The sequence below is a fragment of the Prunus mume genome, linkage group LG3 (genome assembly GCF_029339155.1).
Source record: "Prunus mume cultivar Tortuosa linkage group LG3, ASM2933915v1, whole genome shotgun sequence".
NCBI classification, from domain to species: Eukaryota; Viridiplantae; Streptophyta; class Magnoliopsida; order Rosales; family Rosaceae; genus Prunus; species Prunus mume.
This window is the reverse complement of record NC_142700.1, coordinates 16027528-16050371: the sequence shown is the minus strand read 5'-3', so window position 1 is coordinate 16050371 and position 22844 is coordinate 16027528. Positions and strand designations below refer to the sequence as shown.

The window sequence follows — 22844 nt, the reverse complement described above, 5'->3', positions numbered from 1 at the left end:
CAAAGACCAAAAAAAGTATAGAACTATAAAGGATAGGCCCTTTTAATGTATAGGCAATCGCAAACAGTGTTCATGAGTTTAGGTGGCTTTTATACATTGTTCTCGACATTGCCTCTCTATTATTTTTATAATCACTTCAATGAAGTATGGTATTTGCTATCGAGTTAAGTATTTGCTTTTGTTTTGTAGATGAAGTCGGTTTTAGCAGAACATGACCAGGTATTTTGACATTTTATAGATAAATTCTGGATTGTGAAAATACCTAGTCATGTTCTGCTAAAACCGACTTCATCTACAAAACAAAAGAAACCAAAATAAAGTTAGCATCATGGAGTGGAAGCAATAAAGAGGTACTGAAAAGCAAAAAAAAAAAAAACACGGTTTGTAGAGTTCATTACCTGAGATTGAGTTGAGAGATCTAGTAAGAAGCTATTATGATTACTGCGAAGTTACACCTCAAATCACGGCATCCTAGATCAAAATTTTCATGGAAACCTGAAATTAAATCAGAAGAAAAACATACAGAATTTTATGAAAAGGGCATAATGCGTAACCGCTATTTCTTAATCTGGGCTCCCCTATATACATATATTTCACAAAATTTCAGCAAGAGAAAAGTACTGTAAATCTGTTTGAAACTGAAAAGGGAAAAGAAAAAAAAACAAATCATCCCTGCATATAAGAATAAGAAAAGAAACAGTGCAACACAAATATAGCATAAAGTTTAACTCCATAAGCTCAAACTCAATTTAGTTTACCAAAATAGACGTCTTCTTGAAGAATAGAAGGAAACACTTGATTCAAAACACCCTTTAAAAAATTTAAATATGCTACTACGTTATTTAAACGTCATGGATAAAGAGAAATATATCACACAAAAATAAATACCAAATTAAATGGAACCTAAGAAACTGTGAAGCTAATTTCTAGATATTTATTTACCAAATTTCATACAACAATCCTCCATTTAAACTGATTGTTTACAACAATGCTAGGAATTTGTATGCATATTACATATGCAATATTTGGCTAATCCATTCCACTAGTAGCCATATATTTAACCAAATAAGGTACATCTAAAACCGAATGGGTATTCTTCAAGAATAAAACCAACCTTAAAGCAGACCCTAAACCCTAAACAACAGTAAAATGTTTAAAAAGATGAATTTTTTTTGTTTTTTGTTTTTTTTGTTATTGTTGCATTTTCTTAGCAAACAAACAGGGTAAGTAGGTTATACAGTGTTAAATCAGATTATTATTATTATTATTTTGAATGATCTTATATGGAGGCAGCCATCTTTACCTTCCAGCTGAGAGATTGGTCTATTAGTTCAAAACATCAGCTCCAAATCATATTTCCTTCTAGATGCAAATATATATTAAGCTCCTAGAAATCATTATCCACATGCTCAAATAGAGAGAGACAGAGAGATCTTGCATTTGTTGAATCTGAAAAGCAAAAGGAAAAGCAAATGGCTATGTAAAAAAGTAGAAGCCTCCAGATGGACATCGTGTGTTAGCATGAGTCAACGTTCCTATTATGGATAGAATTTATATTTAATTGTAATTATCTAATTTGAGTAGAATTATGAGATTTTGTACATATTTCCTATTTGTACCCACTCTATATGTAGTATATATATTCCACCTTGAGAGAAGAATAAACATATCAGTTTAAACCTTAATTAATTTGAGTTGGTATCAGAGCAAGTTCCGATCCGTTTCTACAACATCAAAACCTTAATCTTGAAAAATACCTATTTCCGCTGCACCTAGCCTATACACCTAAACCTATGCCGCTTATACACCTAAGTTTGTGTCGTCTTATATCTCTTAATGTCGTCGTCGCCACCTAATCTTCTACTGCCACCGCCATCTGTCACCATGTTAGATGTCACTGAATCTTCTTCTTTTACTCCTATTGTGATGGTTCATACCGAATCGTCCACCAATCTACCTATGAGATTCAAATTGAATGGATCTAACTATGAGATATGGGCTTCGATGATCAAACTCCATGCTACTACACAAGGAAAATTGGGTTACCTGACTGGCGACAATGATGCCCCTGATTCCCAAGACCCAAAATTTGGGAAGTGGAAAATTGTCGATGATGTTGTTAAAAGTTGGATGCTGCGAACTATGGAACTCAGTTTGTTGAATATGTTTCATACTCTACGTACTGCTAAGGAAATTTGGGATGCTGTTAATCAGATGTTTTATGATGGCTCTGACATATCCCAACTCTATGAACTGCGGTGCCATGCTACCCATCTCAAGTAAGAGGGTTGTCATGTCTCTATCTATTTTGCCGAACTTAAGGCAATCTGGCTTGAATTGGACAAGAGGCGTCCTCTTCAAATGAAGTGTGCTAATGATATGAAAACTTTTCAGGTTGCTGTTATGGCAGATCGTGTGTATGATTTTTTGGCTGGCCTTGACGATACTTATGACAAGGTCCACAGTGATATTCTACAGAGTGATAAAGTTCCAAGTATCGAAAATGTATTTTTTATGGTCCGTCGAGAAGCTCAAAGCCAGATTACTATGCTTGGATCCGGCACCAAGATTGGGAAACCTGTTGTTGTGTTTGCTTCTAAAAACACTGCTTTGGTTTCTCGACCTACAAGGTCTGGCTCTTCTGCTGTTCCGCCTCATTGCTTGACTTCTGCAGAAAAAGACAAACTGAAGTGTGATCATTGTGGTGAAAATAGACATACTATTGACACCTACTGGGCATTGCATGGGGTACCAGACTGGAAGAAGGAGCAGAGACATTTAAAAAGGAACAATTGGATAGCAAAGCCCATGTGGTGTTGCCTTCACTTCTGTGGCTGACAAAGCCACTAGGCCCGCCACCTTCATTTACGCCTCCTCTGACCTTGACCGCGGTCTCAAACACTTCAACACCTCCGCCTCCAGGTAACTTTGGCAAGGTTTTTCATGCCCATGATACACGCGATATAGGTTGGATTATTGATTCAGGAGCTACTGACCATATGACGTATAATTCTGTTTTATTCTCTACTACTCTTCCGCCTCATCGTGATCATGTTCTGACTACTAATAATGTTGCTGCTCCTATCATGAGGGTGGATTTTATACTCTTGACACCTGCTTTACCATTAGACAAAGTGTTACTGGTTCCATCTTTGTCTAGTAATTTATTATCTGTGCCGCAAGTTACTGAGCAGTTAAACTGCATTGAACGACAAAACCAGACCACTTTGGATAATTTTTTCGTAAAAACCGGACCAAACTGTGCCCACCGCTACCCAATATCGCTTCTATAAAGAAAAATAAAATAAAATAAATTCCCGAGTACATTGAACGACATGAATTAACTTCACGTAACGACCCGCCGTTTCACACAGCGAGCGGTTGTTTTCACTTTTCAGTGTGTGCTAGCTTGCTGTGAGTTTCCCCGACGTATCTCTCTCTCTCTCTCTCTCTCTCTCTCTCTCTCGTTAATGTTTTAGACCTTTTGCTTCAATTGAAATAAATCAAAATTTCTGTTTCGAATTTTGCTACGAAAACACTTGAGATTTGTAGCACCAAAAAGGAAATAAAAAAACGCTTGGGATTTTGTTTTTGAGAAAAAGAAAGGGAGGAAATGGGCGATAGAGACCGCGATTGGGATTGGCATCTGAGAACCTTATCGAGCAGTGCCAGAGACTCCAACGTCGCCAATGATCCTGCTTACGATTCTTCTCTTCTCCAATCCGTGAGTCCTCTCTCTCTCTCTCTCTCTCTATCTCATCATTTTCCTAACTCTCTGTTTGTTTCTTGAGAAAAAGGGGAAGGAAAATCAAAAGCTGAGCTTAATTATGAACCGAACATACACTAAGAGGCTTCCTTTTTTCTTTTTTTTCTTTTTTTTCCCATTTATCTGATTTAAAATAAAATATTGTTTTTTTGGTTGAATTAAATGTTGATTAGGTGAAGAAGCTATATGAATTGTGTAAAGCTGAGAATTCAGAGGATTTGGTGGCTAGAGTTTATCCGCAGATTAACAAGCTCTTTCAACGCTCAGTGGCTTCGCTGTCTCAATCTCGAACCTCTATTGGCCTTCTATTGCTGGTTCGTTTTATCCTTTCCATTGTTTTTAATTTTTTTACTCAGCCCTGTGTAGTTACTGTTTCATTTTGTCTTATTTCTGAGAAAAGACTAGGAAATGAAACCCACAACAAAAAAAACAAAAAAAACAAAAAAACAAAAAAAAATTTGATTAATGTCAAGTAGTGTTTTTAGAATTTAGACGGTACAGAAAATGGTATATGGGATGCTTACAGAAAGCACCAGAAATAGGTATATGTGATGCTTAAGGTTTCATATCCATTTGAGTATTTGACTTTTCCATGCTGAAACCTCAGGGGCGTTCGTGTAAACCTGAGGGGGTTTTGTGAAAAAGCCAAAAACCCAATGGATTGTTGGTGTAAATAACTTGTGATTCATTTTGAAAATAAATTGGAAGTGCTTTCTACTGGGTTCCCTAAGGTCTGTGCTTTCCCTTGTAAGATAACAAATAAATGCTTGTTCACTAGGGCTTGCACTTATGTAAGCAATAAGATGAAGGGTTTTCTGGAGAAGTTTCACTAATCTATGGGAAAACGATAAGAATGTAAAAGAGAATCTCTTCTTTCAGTGTCTAGTAGATGTTGATTTTCAGAAGTCCTTTTGTTTTCTTTTTTCATTGACCACGGAAAGAATAATTTAACTCTTATTTTCTGTTATGGTATAATAACTATTACAGTTTTCGTGTCATCTTTTTTATTGGTCTGAGAACATTTTATTGACAAAGCCACAACAGTGGATATGGTCAAGAGTCATATCCACCATCTCCGTCCTTTTTTTAATTTTTGGTGTTACCTTTTTCTTTCCAATGTTGAGGTTGGCGTGTATGATAAATTTTCTTTTTGGAAGATGCCTTGCTCAAACTTTTATTACCCTGATTTTTCTGCCAGGCCATTCTTCAATTTTACCTTGATTTTGGAGAGAGAGTTCTACATGATGCTGATCCCAGTCTCAGGACATTCTTCCGTTCATGCTTGAGCCGGTAAATGATCTACACCATTTCAGATTATTTTTTAGGCTGCTTAAAAGTCTATGATATCGAGTGAAATTGGGTTTCTCCTTTATCTATGTTGACATCTACCTAGTAATTAGTTGTATGATATGGAAGTTGCTCTTTCTTAGTCAGTTGCTCCATTATAATCATTTGTTTGGTTTTTACTACAAGAAAAGAAAAAAAAAATTGTGGCAAGATTAACCTGCAAACTTCTAGAAATTTTGTAAGATAAAATGGAAGAAAGGAAGATTTTTATTTGTTACTTCAGTGTTTTGAAACTTCCCCAGTATGAAACCTAAGTTCCATTGGTCTATTTCAAGCTCCAACACTTGGGTCGATTGATGCAGGAGATGAAATGAAGAATGACATACTTTGTGCACCTTGTCCTCCTTTACAAAACCTTGATTTGTACTTTGAATATGTCAGTTCTGATGATGAACATGTTCTTAACTCTATACTTGTCCATGGACTCGTGTCAGGGTCTGTGTCTGTTAAATGTTAAATATGATGTCATATCAAGGACAGAGTCAACAAGAAGCATATTGACATGAAAAGTACTCTCTAGATTCTTTTGTACTTTAAAGAGAAAGTTATAAATGCTAAAACCTCAAAAAATGCACTAACTGAAATATCATCTGCCTTACTTTCCATTTGGTGTTGAAATGAGCATTTCTTTTCTTGCTTATATTCTTACATAAATTTTCCATTTCCCTTGTATGAAATCTAACTACAAATATGATGGCCATCACACTTCAAATTTTCTAATCTGGTTGCAGTGAGTTTGCAGATCCTGTTGTTGCAGAAGCAACCGTTGACTTTCTGAATGCCAACAAGAAAAAACTTTTAACTTCTTTCCCTACCTTACTTCCTCAGGTATGACTGATACCTACGTTTGTAAGGAAATAGTATGACATCTACCTGTTAGCAAAAGTAAATATAGTGTTCAAGTCTGTATTTTCATATTATTCAAAAGTGTTGGAGGCACTTCGCAATTGTGTAGTTGTTTTGCATCTACTGCAATAAACACTTACATTAACATGTAAATTACAAAGAATCACTTAGTAAACATGTCTAAGTTACAATGCTTGACACAACTTTTGAAGGCTATGAAATATAAAAATTTAAATCATGCTTGTAATTTTTTATGTAAACCGTGGGTTAGTTGACAATTCTTGCTTCTTGATAATATTCTCATAACGGTAAAGCCTATCAAATAACCAAATGAATTGAAACAAAATCAGTGCCCTTGTAGTCAAAGTATTTCAAATTGCATTTATAAGTTTATACTTCTATTTTCCTCTTTTTTCTTTTTTCTTTTTCCTTTTGTGTGATCCTTTTTCAATATCAGCAGTAATAGTATCCTACGGAATGTTGTGAAATAACTCCATCCTGTATCTCTAACCTTAACAATGTGTCTGCAGTTCTTTCCGTTGATGTTAAAGTTGATTGCATGGAATGGGGAAAAGTGAGTTCTTTGGTACCTCTCATTTGATTTTGTGCTCAAAGATGCCTTTTCTATTTATACTTTTGTCTTTTTATAAACATGTCACATCACATGTGACCAAATTGTTAGCTTTGTACACAGACACATTGAATATATGTACATTACAAATATTCCTTTTTTTTTTTTATAATTTCTAATTGCCATTTGGCCTTATAGTGAATGGATGACTTGATTTGATACATTTTCTAAATAAAGAGAAGCCAATTGTTGTCATCTTTTTTGAATTTCCCTGCAGATTAGAAAAATCATTTATGAAGGTTTTTCCAGGATTGATGTCTCCTGGGTCATTTCTTCCATTATTTCCATCTTTAGTGGACTTGCCAAGTGAGTTTGATTATTCAGTTCACATTTATCTTTTGTATTCGCCATATTTCTTTGATGGCACATTATCTCTTGGCTTATTTAACCTTACAGAGCTTATACTCTGGTTCGGTCTTGCATGTGTTTTTGTTTTTTTGTGGATTTATTTTGATCCTTTTATCTACACCCTTCTGATATCAGTTATGAAAAAATTGATTTGAAATATTTGTTCTGGCCATCATAAATAATTTTGAAGTAATTAAGGCAAAATGTCAGTTGCAAAGTCCCACCATTTAGCATATAAACACGAGGTCTTATTGCTGCTGATGGTTTGCACTCCTACAGTTAGTCCTACTCAGTGTACACTTGTGAACTTGTAACTGTATGAACAGAGAGTCATACAGTCTTTTTTACTTATTTAACTTTTTGTTTTTTCTTTCAAACAATAAAGCACTTTCTGATCATGGCAGCCCTGTCATTCTGGGCTTGGCTGAGTTTACTTTATGATAAATTTCTTTTTCTTAGTTTCCTCTTAAAGTTGCATGAGATTTATAATTTTTCATCTCAACTATATTGTAGTTTTGGTGGTGGCATTGGAGAAGGTAGAAAAGAGCTCAGGGTCGCTGGTTGGAAACAGCATAGCCTCAATGCAGAAGAGTACAGCTCCTGAGGTTATTTTTGAGACTTAATTACATGAGTTTATCCGAAACTTTAGAAATCTTGCTATTAAACATACCATTTTTATGTTGATTCAGATGCTGCTCGCACTTATGGATGAGGCATATACTGGTTCAACAATAGGAGATGGAGGGGGGGATTCTGAATCAGAGGACAGCAGTACAATTGATGTTGCTGACCCTCTGTTTTTCGATCTTCTAAAGGATGAAAATGATGGCATCGCTGTAAGGATTTTTCTTTCTAATCTAATGTTCATTTGCATATTCTGGAGCAGCTTACAGCTGTTTTAATGCCAGTGGCAGTGACACAATGTTTAAACTTGGTTAGGATACAATCGAAAAGTAGATTATTTATTTTTGTAAGTGTACAGAAAAAGAATATTTCTCTTATTTGTATCCTCTTTTTTCTTCCCTTGTCTTAAATGGTGTAATGGGCAAGTGGGACAGATTTTTGAAGCAGTTTGTTTAATTCGTCCTTTTTATCATTTCAACTGAGTGCAGATGCAAGATGATCACATAAACTCTTTTATTTATTTTATTTTTTTGTAATCACAAGGAATTTAGTAAAGACTTTGACGGGGTCTGTTACTGGACTTTTGTTTTTTGTTATTTGATTCCTTTAAGCATCATTCTTAATGTCTGTGGTTTGGACCACTCAGAAATATTTGAATCAAGATTTTAGCACATTTTTATAATTGACTGGATACTGTTACTTTATGGCATCAAGTTTATTTAGAATTGAACATTTGAGAAAAATATGCTCAAATTTTATTTATGTTGTATTTCAGGAACGCCATTGGACGTCTCCTGGGATGGCTGCGGCTTTACAGGCTGCAATTAATACCCCTCAATCTGATAGGCTGAAACACATACTACGCATGGCACCACGGTTTCTTGATGTGTATTTTTCTATAGCATTGCGTGATGTCAATAATTGTATGTTAGATGTAGCTCTGATTCTTCATTAGAATTTGGTATCAATTTTATTGTTTACAGATTTTATTTTTGAAACTTATTTCTTTTGTCTGTTCTCATAAGTTATTTTTCTCTATTTTATTCCAGCTTTGGTCTGTGCATTGATTCCCCTACTCATGTCCCGAAATGCCACAATATTTCCTGACAAAATTTATTCATATGAGGTGCGTATCCATTTAAATAAATTTTAAGTTTTCTTGTGCTGAGGTTGTTGCAATGCTCTTTTGGCATCCTAGCAGACTGTACAGAAAGATGTGGACAATATTATGATTATTGATGCATAGAAATGGACCAATCATCAGATGCACTTCATTTGACTTGATTCTGCAAGGATCATTGGCCAGTATCACAATGATGCCCTTAATGATGTCATTTTCTTTGATCTTGTCACACTTGAGGCACTAGAGTCACCAGTCACACGACGCACCCAAGATAGTTGGTCCTCTTTTTATGATGGACAATGATGATTGGAGACTGTTATAGTTTCAAGAAACTGAATATTTGCATCATTCTTGTTTCTTACAATTCAGTATCCTTGATTTGGTGTACCCAAAAAAAAAAGGTTTGGTGCTACCCTGGTATATATGGGTGTTGATACTTTTCTTCTTTACTCATTTTCATATTATATGCATGGTTTGAGCTTGAATTATTCTTTAAAGCTATGTATCATAAACTTTTCTTGTGAACTTCTGTGAAATCTGATTGCATGATGCCTGTTCTCTTATCATCCTTTGTCACTTTGGAATCATCATGATGTATGTGTAACTCATGCGATTTCCGAGAGATGGAGAATCTTATTTATGAGAATTTATGCATGTCTATAGGTTCGTAAGAGGCTTTTAGAATTCATGCTTGCTGCATTTCAGCGCTCTCCAGATTTTATTGCACTTTTGAAGGTAGTGTCGCAAAAACAATTTTACTTCAGTCATTTATTATTGTTCGATTTATTTCAATTATCTGTGTTGCTTTTCAATCTTTTAGCAACTGTTGGTGACACAGCAGGCTCTCAAGTTATGTAATTAGAAATTATGAGGTGCACAATTTTGACCAGATAGCAGGTGGGAGTAATGGATTTCAGTTCTTGTGGGTTTTCGTTCAAACCTTAATTATATGGTTTAAATTTAAAGGGCAAAATGGAAATTGAGAAAAATATACTGGATACGTGCCTTGTAGTAGACTCATGGCTAACTCTACTAACATGTTATTGTAAGATATTTTCTACTGTTCTTGATTGAAGGTTTACAATGTGATTTCAATCTTTGCAGAAGCCTATAATGGACAGGCTTGGGGAAGCCTATGACAGCCCTGAAAAGGTCAGTTGATTACCTCATCATTTGTTGAAGTTTGTAGGTCTCGTAGTTCCATGTAGAGTATTACATTTTTCTTTTTCCATAGACAGAGTTGGCATTACAATTGTGTTGGGCCATCGGAGAGCATGGTGGGGGTGGAGGATCACACAAAGATGAAGCTCGTGAGCTTTTTGAGGGTTTAGAGCTACTCCTGTATGAAAACCTTGCATCTAGGTAACAGATAAAACCGTTGTTTGATTTGTCTCATATATGTCCCTAGCAATGGCAACCTCTTGTTTGCTGACATTTTTCTTCTCTTTTTGTTTTCTTATGAAGCCGTCTAGGCCTCGGACAGGAGTCAGTCTTTAGCTCAGATAGCCAAACTTCCAGAAAGTCATCCCAATCAAGGCTTCTATGTTTTGTTGTTACAGCCATTGCAAAGCTGGCTACCAACCATCGTGAATTGCTGCCTAGGGCACGGGTTTCCTTGGGCAAGGTTTGACTTTCAGTTTTGACCATAAGCTCATAAGCTTAGCTATTTCCTTATCAGAGTAGTGTCTATGTTTTTCCGTTACAATTTTCTTACACATAAGTTCTATGTGTTTTAGTGGAGGAGGTGGATTTCCGTTGTAGCATAATGTGCTGCCAAAATTCCCTCATCAGTTCACGCCTAGTAAATTGTTTTGTATCCCCAGGTGGCTCGGTCTCGAATATCAGATGTGAGGGTCTGGCGGCGGGCTCGTGATTATTTGGGTTTAATGACAGAACCTGCAATTTCCTTGTCTGTAATGGGTCCTTCACGACCTTCACATGGACAAATGCAGAACCCAGGCACTGTCAAGTGGAGTGATGGTGCAACGAAGATGATTGCACATGTTCCGTTTTATATTCTTGGTGGACAAGAAGGTTAGGATCCTTTATCAAAACCTGTTTTACTAAAACCCTGAAATAGTTACAAGGATTTACTTAAACTTCTTCTCAGAGCTTCGACAAGAACTGTGATCAATATATCAATTCATCTGTACCATCACATCCTGTTGCTAGTTGAAAATGATTTTTTATTTCTTTTTTGTTTAAAAAGAAAAGTATGCACGAACCAGAATTGGCTAGGATTATGGACTGGTATACGCAGTGTATAATTAAGTATGCACCATTATGCTATATTTTGTATAGATGCCTTATGAAATTTGGCGTTCACCTTCTCGCAGGTCCACCCTTCCATGATTTTTTGTTTTCAGATACTCTTCCAAGAAGATGAATGGCGGCTGATTTTAACACAAAGTGAGAGTATTAATTGTTTTGTGGTCGTGGTGGATAGGTTGAAGTACTAAAATCCCCTCATGAATCTTTAGATTAAAATGGGGTTTTGTATATGACATTGGCACAATTTGTTGAGATTGTAAGATATTAACATGGACGTAATCCATCGTAATCCAGGTTATCGATTTAATTAACACAATCCCTGTGAGACTTGTCTCTCGTCCAATCCATCATTTAAGCCCGCATATAAAGGCATCGAAGAACTTGGTAGCACTCACAATTGGCCGTTGTAATGAACAAATATCGATGTTCATATACTCTTTTGACCCCACTGTTAATCACAGGGTTGATTTTGCTATTTTGGTTCATTTATTTTTAAATCCTTACATTTCTTAAAACGAACAACAAAGAAAATTTCACCACACTAGAGAGTTATTATTATTATTTTTTAATAGAGAGAATTATAATATGAAACCACGAGGACACGCAGGCCCAAATAATTCAAAATAGAAAGGAAACGAACAATTTAGCAGCAGTCCATGTTCCTGCAAAAGACAAGACGAAGAAAGGTCATGGCCTAAATCAGCTACAGCATCATCAGTAAAATTGGCTTCTGTAAAGACATGATTAAAAGAAATTTCTTCACAAAACGAAGCCGGCAGCCAAATATCTTGAACTAACATCATAATACCCCAAGGAATAGAAACCGCCTAGTTGATGCAGTCCATAGTGAGTTTAGAGTCTCCTTCCACAAAAACCTTACGCCAACCATTATGGACGGCATGGGCAAGGCAAGACACTCACCAACAGCTATCGAAGCTTGACCAATATTTTTAGCACTTGCTAACAACACATGTCCATTCCAATCACAAACAATAAAACCAGTAACAACCATAATATTGCGAACAGATCCATCGAAATTAATTTTAACCCAGTCCATGGGAGGAGGCTCCCATTTGATGTCAGTCACGCACTGCAATCTTAAAGAAGATTTGTTTCCACCAGTCCATACCAATTTGACCAGCAACATTTAGGGACTTCGCAGGATGGAGAGGAACATTTTGGAAAACACATTTGTTTCGAGAATCACAAATTTCCCAGCAAATCAGTAAAGCTTTAGTGAGAGTATTCAAGTCGTCACCAATTGATTTACTTCAAAGGGTAGACAACCAAGTAATCCCATCAAAATCACGCTGAAGAGTTACATGAAGGATTGAGGTACATCTCCAAATACTTGTAGCAAAAGAGCACTTAAAAAATAGCTGATTAATAGTTTCACTTTGATTGTTGCACAGGGGACACTCAGGGTTAACATGAGAAAGAAACCTATGCAAATGACTTCTCACTTGTGTTTGTACCATATCTGACCGGCCTATCATGCCATGACACGTGGAAAAGACCTATCACCAAGCAAGGCCCAGTAGCCCATGCTAGCAAGCCTAGCCTCGCAATCGATAGGTGCCCTCGACACCCACTACCGATTGCACGTTGGCTGGCCCATCGCACAAGCTCACAATAGACAGTCGGCAGGTGCCCTTGGCATCCCTTGCCGATTCAGCCTCCCATAAGGTATCTTGCAGGAATCTCTCGGGTTCATCAATGGTATATTCGCTACAACACGTGGTAGCCTCCTAGGCTACTCCCACGAGTCCCACATCGAAACCTCACACCAAGAGGACACCCAAAACCTCTATGAATAGAGCATCTTGCTCCCAGGGTACAAGGTAACAACTATTTGTATTTGATACTCATGCCCTTACTTTGTCAATAGCTAACTCATCTCTCTTTCGGCTAACTTTAGCATCAGAGGCCTTTAACTGGTACCACATCAGTGCATTAGGTATCACACCTCATCTTTAAGTTTGGCCGATTACTGGTCATCTAGTTTTGAGCACCAACAGATTGTCACCATCTGTGGGAAGCGTCACTAATTGACCCATATCTTTGCTGAGCGAAGATGAATACACCTTCATCCCTCGCACTGATGGCCATATTTTTTGACCTCAACATTGAGCGAGCCCCGCTCCTCTGCCAACACGCTATTGCCGAGACATCCGCTCAACAAAGCACTACTGAAGCCAACCTCTTGCTCAAATAGAATTCCTACGGTAGGACAAGGCGAAGATGCATGAGCACAACATCTCTCTTCTAATATATTATAAAATATATGCGAATTAGATTAGTGATGGCGACACTCATACTAAGAGGCAGCTGCACAAGCAACAGATGCATTCGGCTCAGCTACAAAAAGGCCTCGAATAGACCATGCAACATCGACAGGAGCAGTCGCTCAATAGTGTGCCTAAGTCCAATGGTCACGATATGAGTTTAGCATTGTCTGGATCTTTCCAGAAAACAATGTTGTGAATGCCAGGATACCGGCATAAAGTAGTTAATGTTGGATCTAGATGAGGCTAGTGTTTGGGCCTAAATTGGCATACTCAACATAAGGAAATAAAGCTCATCTCAGTTTTGGTAGCCACCAAACACCTCTTTGAAATTGGGCCATAAATACACATTCTGTCCAAAAACAGTAAAAGCCCCAGCCTAACATCAAAGAACCCACCTTTAGTTAAAAAAAAAAAAGGCCCAAGTCCCTTTTGCAAAGAAAAGAAAAAACCACTAGCGCATAATCAAAATGAAATATCTGAGACTTGATTAAAGTCTATTCTTTCAAAGAACCCACGTGACCATCAGAAATAAAGAAGTCAACAATTTCAACTATCACAGAGTTGATTGGAAATTTTAAAAAGAAAAGGGTGGTGGATTGGCAAACTAGGAAGAGACATCTCTGAAAATCTGCCAGCCAAAGATCAAAATCCCTCTTATATATTCAAAGATATTGTTTCCACTCCAGAGAGGCACTATCTTTTAAGGGATACACAGGCTATGTTTTCATAAAGGAGATAAGTAGGAAAGAGGGGATCTGTTCAAACTGAAGAAATCAAACTAACCATCACGGTTGAAATCACACAAGGGGTAGTTAAATTGGGAAAAGGAATTAGGCTTTCTCTTAAAAATAGGGAAGTGATCTCTAAGATTGATTGATGAAAGCCTATCTACCAGAATTTAATTAAAAATCTTCCCTCTCTTATATCTCTTTGTAGATCTTTGAGAAGACTTGCCGCCCATTATTTTAAAAGAAAGAAAACCCTACCCTTATGCATTTTTTTATATAAATACAAGAGAGAGTAAACAGGGCAACGACAATCACAATCAAAATAAAAAACAAAACACACTCAATTGATCAATCAAACAAAACAAGGAATCAACCAAAAGCTCACTCAAACTCCAAGAGAAGCCAGCTTTAGATCAGAATTCCCAAAGTTCATACTTAGAAAATAAGTCATTTAAAACGAGATTTTTCTCGTTACAAATTTGGTTCAGCAAAAGCCAAGACAGGTAGAGTTTGAGTTTTTCCCAAAACATGAAAACCTCAACAAATTTCACAGACAGTCCTTAATACATCATGTCCTCAAGAACAGCCACTTTTGCCCCTTCGAATTGAAGAAGCCGTAGTTCTGTCCACTCAAAAGCCTCGCAAAGCTTGAAGTAGATCAAAGCTCTGCCAAAATTGAACTTTGGTATCGATTTATAGCTGAAGCTTAACAATTGAAGTTGTTAACAGTTCAGTCCAGCTCGGACATATCCAGTCCAGCCCAGATCAGAGCCCTCTGTCCAGGCAGAAATGGAGTCCTAATTGTCTTTTAATCTTTCTAGCGTTGATATGTATGTCCATAGTTTTGTAAAGGGCAGTTCTGCCTAAAACAGTCCAATTTTTATCAATTATTTTGGCCGAACAACCGTTTTTATACTGAGATAAATTATAAAAGTCCTCACCGGCCTGAGGCATGAAAGAACTTACTTGGGAGATATTCCTCACCCAAATTCACAATCGTTTGTTTTAGAAATCAGTAACTTGGGGCGCAAGCTATCTATTTTCTAGAAGAAGTTTGCTTGAGTCTTCACTACTAGCAGTGGCACGCTCATATACCAAAGAAAGTTGTCTTGTTGACCACTCAATGGTTTCCAAGGCAGTGGAGAACTTTGCCCTTCCATCTCAGGAGTAAACACAAAACGGGGTGAACAGTTAGAAAGGATAGTTCTTGCTCTAGTAGGAACATTAGCAGAAAAATAAATCGTGGATTTATGTAAGTTAATTTTTTGCCGTGAGACTCTAGAGAAATTTTCGAGTAAATTGTTAATGTTATTTGCAGCCTTCAAGTAGCTCTCGCAAAAATAAGATAGTCATCTACAAAAACTAGATTAGAAATTCGAAAATCACTAGGGGATAAAAACCCACATGTTTCATGGGAGACATGGCAAGATTGTTAAAGTGTCTAATAAACGGTTCCATGCATAAGATAAATTGCCTTATACCTCAAGAAGCTTTAAAATGACCATGATAAGAGCCGTTAATCATAATAGAGAAGGAAGTGCTAGTAATACAATTTATAACTCGATCACACCAAGCATTATTGAAACCAAATTGAGTGAGGCAACATCTAATGTAACCCCAGTCAAGGAGGTCATAGGCCAAGAGTGACAAAAGCGCCGCACCCTCTCTCAAACCCTTAGTCTTTCAACGCAGCAAGGGAGGAGGTGGCCACTACCCCTCCTTCCCTCCCCCCTGGGTACCCCTTTCAATTTCCATCTTCCTCTTCATTCCATCTCTGTTATCTTTTTTTCTTTTTATTTTTAATTTCCCAGCTCCCTTTAAATTCCTCCCTCCTTATATGGCTTCTTCGAGGACTCTATCTCCCTCTTGGATCTATCGACCTTCATGGGCTGCAGCAACTAATCCCAAACACAATTTTTTTCGTGTCCCTTTCAGAAGGTGTAGAGCTCTTGCTCGGGTGCTTGCACCACCTTCTTCCATTCTTGGGTTGTTACGACCTCCTTCCTTGCTTAGGATGTTGGTTTCTTTGGCTTTGGGAAGTGTTTTCCTCGATTTGTTCTTGGATTGGCTATTGTTTCCCTCTTGGTGCTTTGGTGGTTTCGTTTTTGTAGGAGTTATTGAGTCTTTGATGGTCGGTTTATGTATTGCGAGGGATTTCATATTTGTAGTTTTTGTATTTGTTTTGTGTGTTTTGGTGTGTTTGCAGTTCTTTCACTCATCATTAGTCCTGGTGGAGAGGTCGGGGTTTTCATGGAAGCAGCGGCAGCAGTATTTTGGCGTTTGGGGTGTTTGTAACTTTATGTCAATTTTGGACTCTGAATTTATGCCTATTGTAGACTTTATGCATGTTCGAGTTTTATTTCTAGTCAGCTTTTAACTGTTGCATTTGTTTGGACTCATTGTTATGAGTTCCACTATCTTATAATTGACATTGCCATTCTATCAATGAAACTTGATTCCGACCCCAAAAGAAAAGTCATAGGCCTTTTCTAAATCAAGTTTAATAGCCATAGCTCCTCTAGAACCCATCTTCCTCTTGAAATTATGAAAATACAAATGGGCAATATGAATAATGTCAGAGATTGATCTATCCGAAGCAAAGGCTCCTTCATTCTTGGAAATACAATTTAAGAGAACAGGTCTCAGCCTATTGATTAAGATTTTTGTAATCAGTTTATAAGAGTCATTACATAAACTAATAGGACAAAACTGGTTAACTGACTCAGTTAAATTACCTTTTGGAGTTAAATGCGCATACAATTTGTTTGAAAATCCTTATATTTTCTTAAAGCATACTCAACATTTGCTTTAACTCGACCCATTAAAATTGAGGGGGTGCTCCTCAAAACAGATGGAGTTTTGACACATGTCAAAATCCCATTTGCTGTGGAGAGGAGCTCCCCCTCAGTTTGAAGGAGCCTCGTCTTGCAATGATTTCAAGTGCTTACAATAAACTTGTGCAGAATCATTTGTAGTTTTAGTAGTTGCTTTGTACATCATATGGAGAATCCTAGGGCCTCCTTGATTGACATCACAGTCTTTGCAATAATATTGTGCATAAGGAACCCTAGCTGATTAGAAGGCTCATGTTCATCAGTTGGCGATTTAGCAACGACATGGAAGGCAATGGTCAAAAGACTTCCACCAGTTTCGCCCCGGAGGATCGGTCCGTCAGGAAGGATAGAAAACCCTGAGGGCAAGATAGGTATGTGGTCTGGCCATTCATCCTTCATCAACTTATTCTCGGCATGCTTATAATCAAAGGGAGCATAAACTATGTATGAGCCTGTCGAGGCTGCATAGCTCTCTTGCATGTACAATGCCTTGATCTTCTTTGTTTCATCCTATACATATAAAATCAAGCAATTCTATATTAAGCTTAAATGTATTTAGAAGGGGAAAGGGGAAAAAAACCTAGAATTTATCTGCAACTCACATTAATGGCTCGCAATATGGAAACCCCATTTTCTGGACTGTCACCATTGCTTATATAAGCATGTTCATCGAATCTATGATTGCGTCCATAGATATCCCACTGTTTTATATACACAAGTTAAATGGAAGACATGATCGATCTCTTTCTGATAGATGTTAATGAAAGGATTATAGTTAAAATATGTGCCTAGGATTGGATTGGATTGGATAACCCACTAAAGTCATGGTACGTTGAATGAAGAAATTATGAAGGCAAACCTTCAAATTTTGTCAAGTTGAAGGTAAGATTGATTAGTCATGAATGAGATTTATCCTTACAATCCCAGAAGAATGAAGAAACTTTCATCTCAGCCTTCATTTATTACTTCAGCATACCTAGAATGTTATGTGTTATCCAATCTAATACTAGGCACCAACGTAACTTTATGTACGCTTTAAGAGCTACTTGCATGCCCCCTTTTTTTTTTTTTTTTTTTTTTAAAGAAAACATTGCATATTCAAAATTCTGAAAACATACCTGTCTCCGAAATTTGACATCACGAAGTAAACTAAAAACTTGTTTACTTGGGGCTGGAAGGTGGACAGAAGTAGCGAACACTGTTGTACCTAGAATCTTCCCATGGTCATCTGTGCTACTCTTTGTCGATATCATTATATCAGCACCCGACATTGGAAATGGCATCCATTTGTTCTCTCTTGAAGCACCGATGTCCATGAAAAAGCTTTTTACCATTCTCGCCGAAAACTTCAAGAAGAATGTTCTTTGCGGTTGTGGTATAATCACTAATCAAAATAAGGGGAAAAAGCTTAGCTATTTAATTAGGGCATCTAAATCCAAGTCGATCCATGTAATCAAAAGAAAATTTTCAAATATAGTTCACTTGATTTTATCAAGATGGATGAAACAAATTAATTAATTACCGCCACGATCAGTAGGACTGTTTGGAACCCTTACAGTTGCAGACCATTGAAAATGCTGAATTAAAGTGTTAACCCAACGCTTTGCACAGAATGCAAAACCAGAAGTGACCAGCGGCTGAAAAAAATGATGAACCAGTCTGTTATCCACCACCACATGTTCCACCCATATAACCTAGCATATGAACAAAAATCAATTGCGTTAGCTATTGACAATTAATTAACTATGTTTTTCTCAACCATGCTAATTAACATAAGTATGTCTAGTAACCTTAGAGCATCCATTTGGCATTTCTTCAATCAAACAGCCTGATGGTCGTCTTCGAAAGTTTCTTGATGGAAATTGGAGCAACGTTTCCGGGGACACATCAACAACTCCCCACAAGCCACAGCCTAGCTTTTTACAATACCTTGCAAAAGAACTCTCTCTTGTTGGAACAAGTGGTGATGGGGCATGAAACTCAGCTGTCATCTGGAAACAACAATAACCTGAGAATTAACTTTATGGTACGATGGTTATTATAAGAAGAATTAATGCTAGTGTCAGCCATAATTAGTGTGGGACTCACTGTGGATCCCACATCAAATTGTGTGTAGTCGCCACGCGTGGACAACTGCACTTAGCAAAACTATAATGCACTTTGTCATAATTATCTCATGATAGGAGGATGAAGCAAATACACAACATTTATAGTTGGATGAAACATAGGTTCCTATTTATATATATTACCAGTTGGAGAGTTCCATCATAGTGTCTTTCCACTCCTGTCGATGCCAAAACTCCCACTAGCGTTGCTTTAGAGACAATATTGGAAAAAGCAAGTGACCATTGCTCCTGATTATCAATCAAAATATAAGCAATCAATTGATAATATCTCACCTTTTTTTATATATAGAAAATGACTAAAAAAAAAGTCCTTCACACAAGACAAAATGTTAAAATGGTCCAATCCCTCCAAAATTGGACAAACCGGTCCAGTCACCGTCCGAAAGTTACATGAAATAACTCTTATGTCACTGGACTGGTTTGTCCAATTTTTGAGGGGCTGAACCATTTTGGCTTGGTTACCGCCTATTTGTCCTTATATGGTAAAAACCTTTTTTTCTTTCTTTTTCAAACTTGTTTCATAGAAAAACACTAAATAAGTTTAATCAAAAGAGAACCTACCAAATCCATCAAAAGTTCAATAATGCTGATAGGCCTCGTTTCGAAGTACTCAACTGCTCGTGAAGATTCAGAACAAACTGCAAGAACTGGTTCAAGTTCATGAGAGTTGTCAACGTCCAAGCTTGAGGGCGATTGACATTCTCTCACCTTAACCACTCTCATATACTCGACATCACTTAGCATTTCAGTATTGCTTGCCATGTCAACTTGCCAAAGAGGCTCTTGAGCAAAAGCCATGCTTGAAAGCTCTTCCATTGCATTAGAAGCTCGTTCGCTGATTTTGATTGTGCTCACATCAGCATCTGGAGAGGCTGACATCAGTAGGCCACTGCCTCTTTCATCGGTATCAAAATTGCTTCCAAGAATTGGTTGTGACCCCAAATCTGTGAGTTGCACTCTTGTTGAAAAGCCTTGAGGGGATGCAGTGGGTTGAGGCAAGTCACTATGATCTAAATCATTTTCTGGATTGCTATCTATCTGAAAATTAGCCAAAAGGAAGAGGATATTGAGTTTTATAAAAATATAAATAAATAAAAAATTAATGTCAAATGAAACTCAAAATCCATGAGAAGTAAGAGTGAGGTTAACATGACACAAATTCAAAGTAGATCAAGATGATACTATAATAGTTTCCACATTCTTCACATCCGATAATCCCAGCAAAAAAAAAAACGAAAGAAGATGTACAAATATTGCCCACAAATATATGAAAAAACTTGTAATTCTATTCAGTCACAATCCCCATTACATTTTTCTTGATTACCTTTAAATCGACCCATAGATCTAACCCGGATTCACAGTAACCCTCTACCTTAGTAATCTTCCCAGCTGATCGTGCACACACTTCCATTACTCTGAAAAAACCAAAACCAAAACAAAAACCGTGAAAGCCATTAGAATGATGACGACATCAACTAAAACTTCACAAGATTTCTAGAGAAGTGATCATCAAGAGAAAGACAGGCAATGCATGCACTACTACAATATTGAGCTATAGTCACCATTTTCTTTCTAAGTATTAAGCCCACTAACCAACTAAAATTGATGGCTAAAGGCCTTAGCAACTATACAGTTACTAAAACCATGTTGGTTGTTAGTGTTGGGGTGGCTTAAGGGCTTAAGAAACTAATCTTAGCTTTGGTGGGAATGATTTCTAAGACCTATCAATGATATAGACTTATGCCATAGCAACTAAACCCTTCCGTTGGTTTGTTGGTGGGTTATAGATAAAAACTGGAGCCACTTATTCTATTAGTTGAAAGCAATGATATTTCCATTATTTTGGGTTTTGTGTAATTTTAATTAGCATTATTCAATTAGTCTAATTAATAACCAAAGAGAAAGATACAAATGAAAGACAAGTAAGCACACAAACAGAGAGAATCGAACAAAGCTTTCTCTGAATTTCTTCAATGTTACAATTTACAATTTAGAAGTGAGACTCTGAGCTTTTATAGCTTGATTATCTCTACACAAATTCATAAACAGAATGAGTAACAATCTAACAGCTAAACGGTCACTCTTACCTCCCCAAGAAGATTTTTTTCCGACCATGGATTCTGGAAATTCACCTCTTACAAGACCATGAATACATGGAAGGCATGCCTCTTGCCCTGAGAGCATCTATTAACCGCATCTGCCCTACATAAACATAAAACACAAATAAATCCTCAAAATAAAGAAACACAAAATACCCACTAAAAAACCAAAGAAATTTATGATTTTGGCAAAGATGGTGAATTCATTAGACGAACAAGAAATCTCATTGAATTACCTTTTAAACAGATTCAATCTGCCACCATACATTTTATTTCTACAACCAGTCAAACAAAAAACATGAGTCACTAAGCAAAAATCATTCAAATGAAAGATTTGTAAGAGACAAAACGCAGATCGAGCCCAAACCAGACAACGGGTCAGATTTACAAACACAGTACCAAGAATTAAATTTAAAACTAGACCAAGAAATCCAGACCCAATACCAAAAAAAAGGACGAGAATAAGGAGAAAGGAGGAAGAAGAGATAGAGGAGCCATGGAAGAGAGAGAGGGGAAAAAAAAGGGTGCGGCGGCTGCTAATGAAAAAAAACTACCATCTCAACCCAAAACCCCACCAACCCACCTCCCTATTTTACAGACCCAGAAGATCTTCTTCCCCTCCAAGCAAAAAAAACCCCAACCTTAGCTCCACACTTTGTCATCTCCGCAGCCACAAAAAATCTAACACCCAGATTTCCCACCAGTTATCTCCTCCAGCAAAAGAAAACCAAACCCCCAACTTCTATCCCCACCAAAACACAACCCAATATTACAATCCCACTATTCACATCCATAGAGCAAAGAGAGAAGGGCGGATGTAGCCTCGACGTCCCAAGCGTCATCGCCGAACCCAAATACCAACTCAAGGTCGCCGACATCCCAAGCCCCCAGATCTTGATATAATTTAAGAGATGGATGGATGGAGAGAAAGAGAGAAAGGTGTGAGATGGAAAAGCTTACACTTTTGACCAATAACTTCGATAAAAAAGGACTTGCAGAGAAGAGAGACGAAGAAGAAGGAAGAAGAATGGTCTCTGTCCAAAAAGAAAAAGAAAGGAGAAGAATGGTCGATAGAAAAGGGAGAGAGGAGAAAAAAAAAAAAAGATGTAATAAATTTCTTAACTTTTGAATATTTGATATCCATTTTAATTTTTTTTACTAGGATATAAAAGAAAAAGAGAGAGAATGATAGTCGAGATGGGATTGAGAATAGACGATGGGAAAGGTGAAAATGAAAATTAAAAACTGAAATATATTTCAAATTTTAAAAGTCACTTTTGGTTTCGTAGTTTGACACTTCAACCACTTTTACCCTATAATTTCAATTCCGTCAATTTTATCATTGTAGTTTCATAATTGTAGCAATTCAAGAACAATTCTAATTTTCATCAAAATATTACAATTCTAATTTTCATCAAAATATTCTAACTTTTGTTATCTATTAAGGGGTGTTTTGGTCCAAACCTGCATCCCCCTCCCCAACCAATCAACACTCAAGAACAGTTCCCTTCTCCACCCCCCAACTAGCCACCACATCCTTAACTGACCGCCTGTGAAACCCCATATTTTTAAATATGTATATTAATATTTCATAAAATTAAATATTTATAATTATTAGTTTCTAAAACTATATAATTGATAATATATATATTAGTTGTATGGCAAGCTACGTGAATTTAGCTATTAACTAGTATAGGCTATCAAATTTTATTGCATGGCTTTAACTATATCAATTCATTTCAGCTTTATTTTATATTTATTATATATATATATATAACAAACTTTACAAAAGCATTTAGAAAGGTTTTTGTTT

General features: G+C 36.9%; 2 protein-coding genes across 10 annotated transcripts; one reads left to right on the top strand and one right to left on the bottom strand.

Moving 5' to 3' along the window:
- Nucleotides 1-3374: 3374 nt before the first annotated feature.
- LOC103342520 (AP-5 complex subunit zeta-1) lies at nt 3375-11272 on the top strand. 2 transcript variants are annotated; one of them, XM_008246159.2, is made up of 16 exons: nt 3375-3724; nt 3940-4080; nt 4965-5056; nt 5845-5941; nt 6490-6533; nt 6808-6896; nt 7452-7543; nt 7628-7774; nt 8338-8485; nt 8612-8688; nt 9349-9420; nt 9790-9837; nt 9920-10047; nt 10150-10309; nt 10509-10719; nt 11022-11272. In XM_008246159.2, exons 1-16 carry the CDS (start codon nt 3614-3616, stop codon nt 11069-11071), a joined length of 1707 nt encoding a protein of 568 aa, XP_008244381.1. In that variant the 5' UTR covers nt 3375-3613; the 3' UTR covers nt 11072-11272. The 2 variants fall into 2 exon arrangements, with proteins under 2 accessions (XP_008244381.1, XP_088904348.1); XM_089048222.1 differs by lacking the exon at nt 9349-9420 and having other exon boundaries at nt 3419-3724.
- A 5460-nt stretch (nt 11273-16732) lies between these two features.
- LOC103342518 (homeobox-leucine zipper protein PROTODERMAL FACTOR 2-like) lies at nt 16733-22243 on the bottom strand. 8 transcript variants are annotated; one of them, XM_089048016.1, is made up of 12 exons: nt 21615-22243; nt 21268-21306; nt 21020-21134; nt 20257-20347; nt 19494-19970; nt 19056-19160; nt 18895-18939; nt 18597-18797; nt 18329-18500; nt 17925-18190; nt 17409-17507; nt 16733-17316 (listed from the first exon to the last, which is right to left on the bottom strand). In XM_089048016.1, the coding sequence occupies exons 4-12, from the start codon at nt 20341-20343 to the stop codon at nt 16969-16971; spliced, it is 1800 nt and encodes a 599-aa protein (XP_088904142.1). In that variant the 5' UTR covers nt 20344-20347; nt 21020-21134; nt 21268-21306; nt 21615-22243; the 3' UTR covers nt 16733-16968. The 8 variants fall into 8 exon arrangements, with proteins under 8 accessions (XP_088904142.1, XP_088904141.1, XP_088904143.1 ...); XM_089048015.1 differs by having other exon boundaries at nt 21992-22129; XM_089048017.1 differs by having other exon boundaries at nt 21020-21129; nt 21992-22106.
- Nucleotides 22244-22844: the final 601 nt, after the last annotated feature.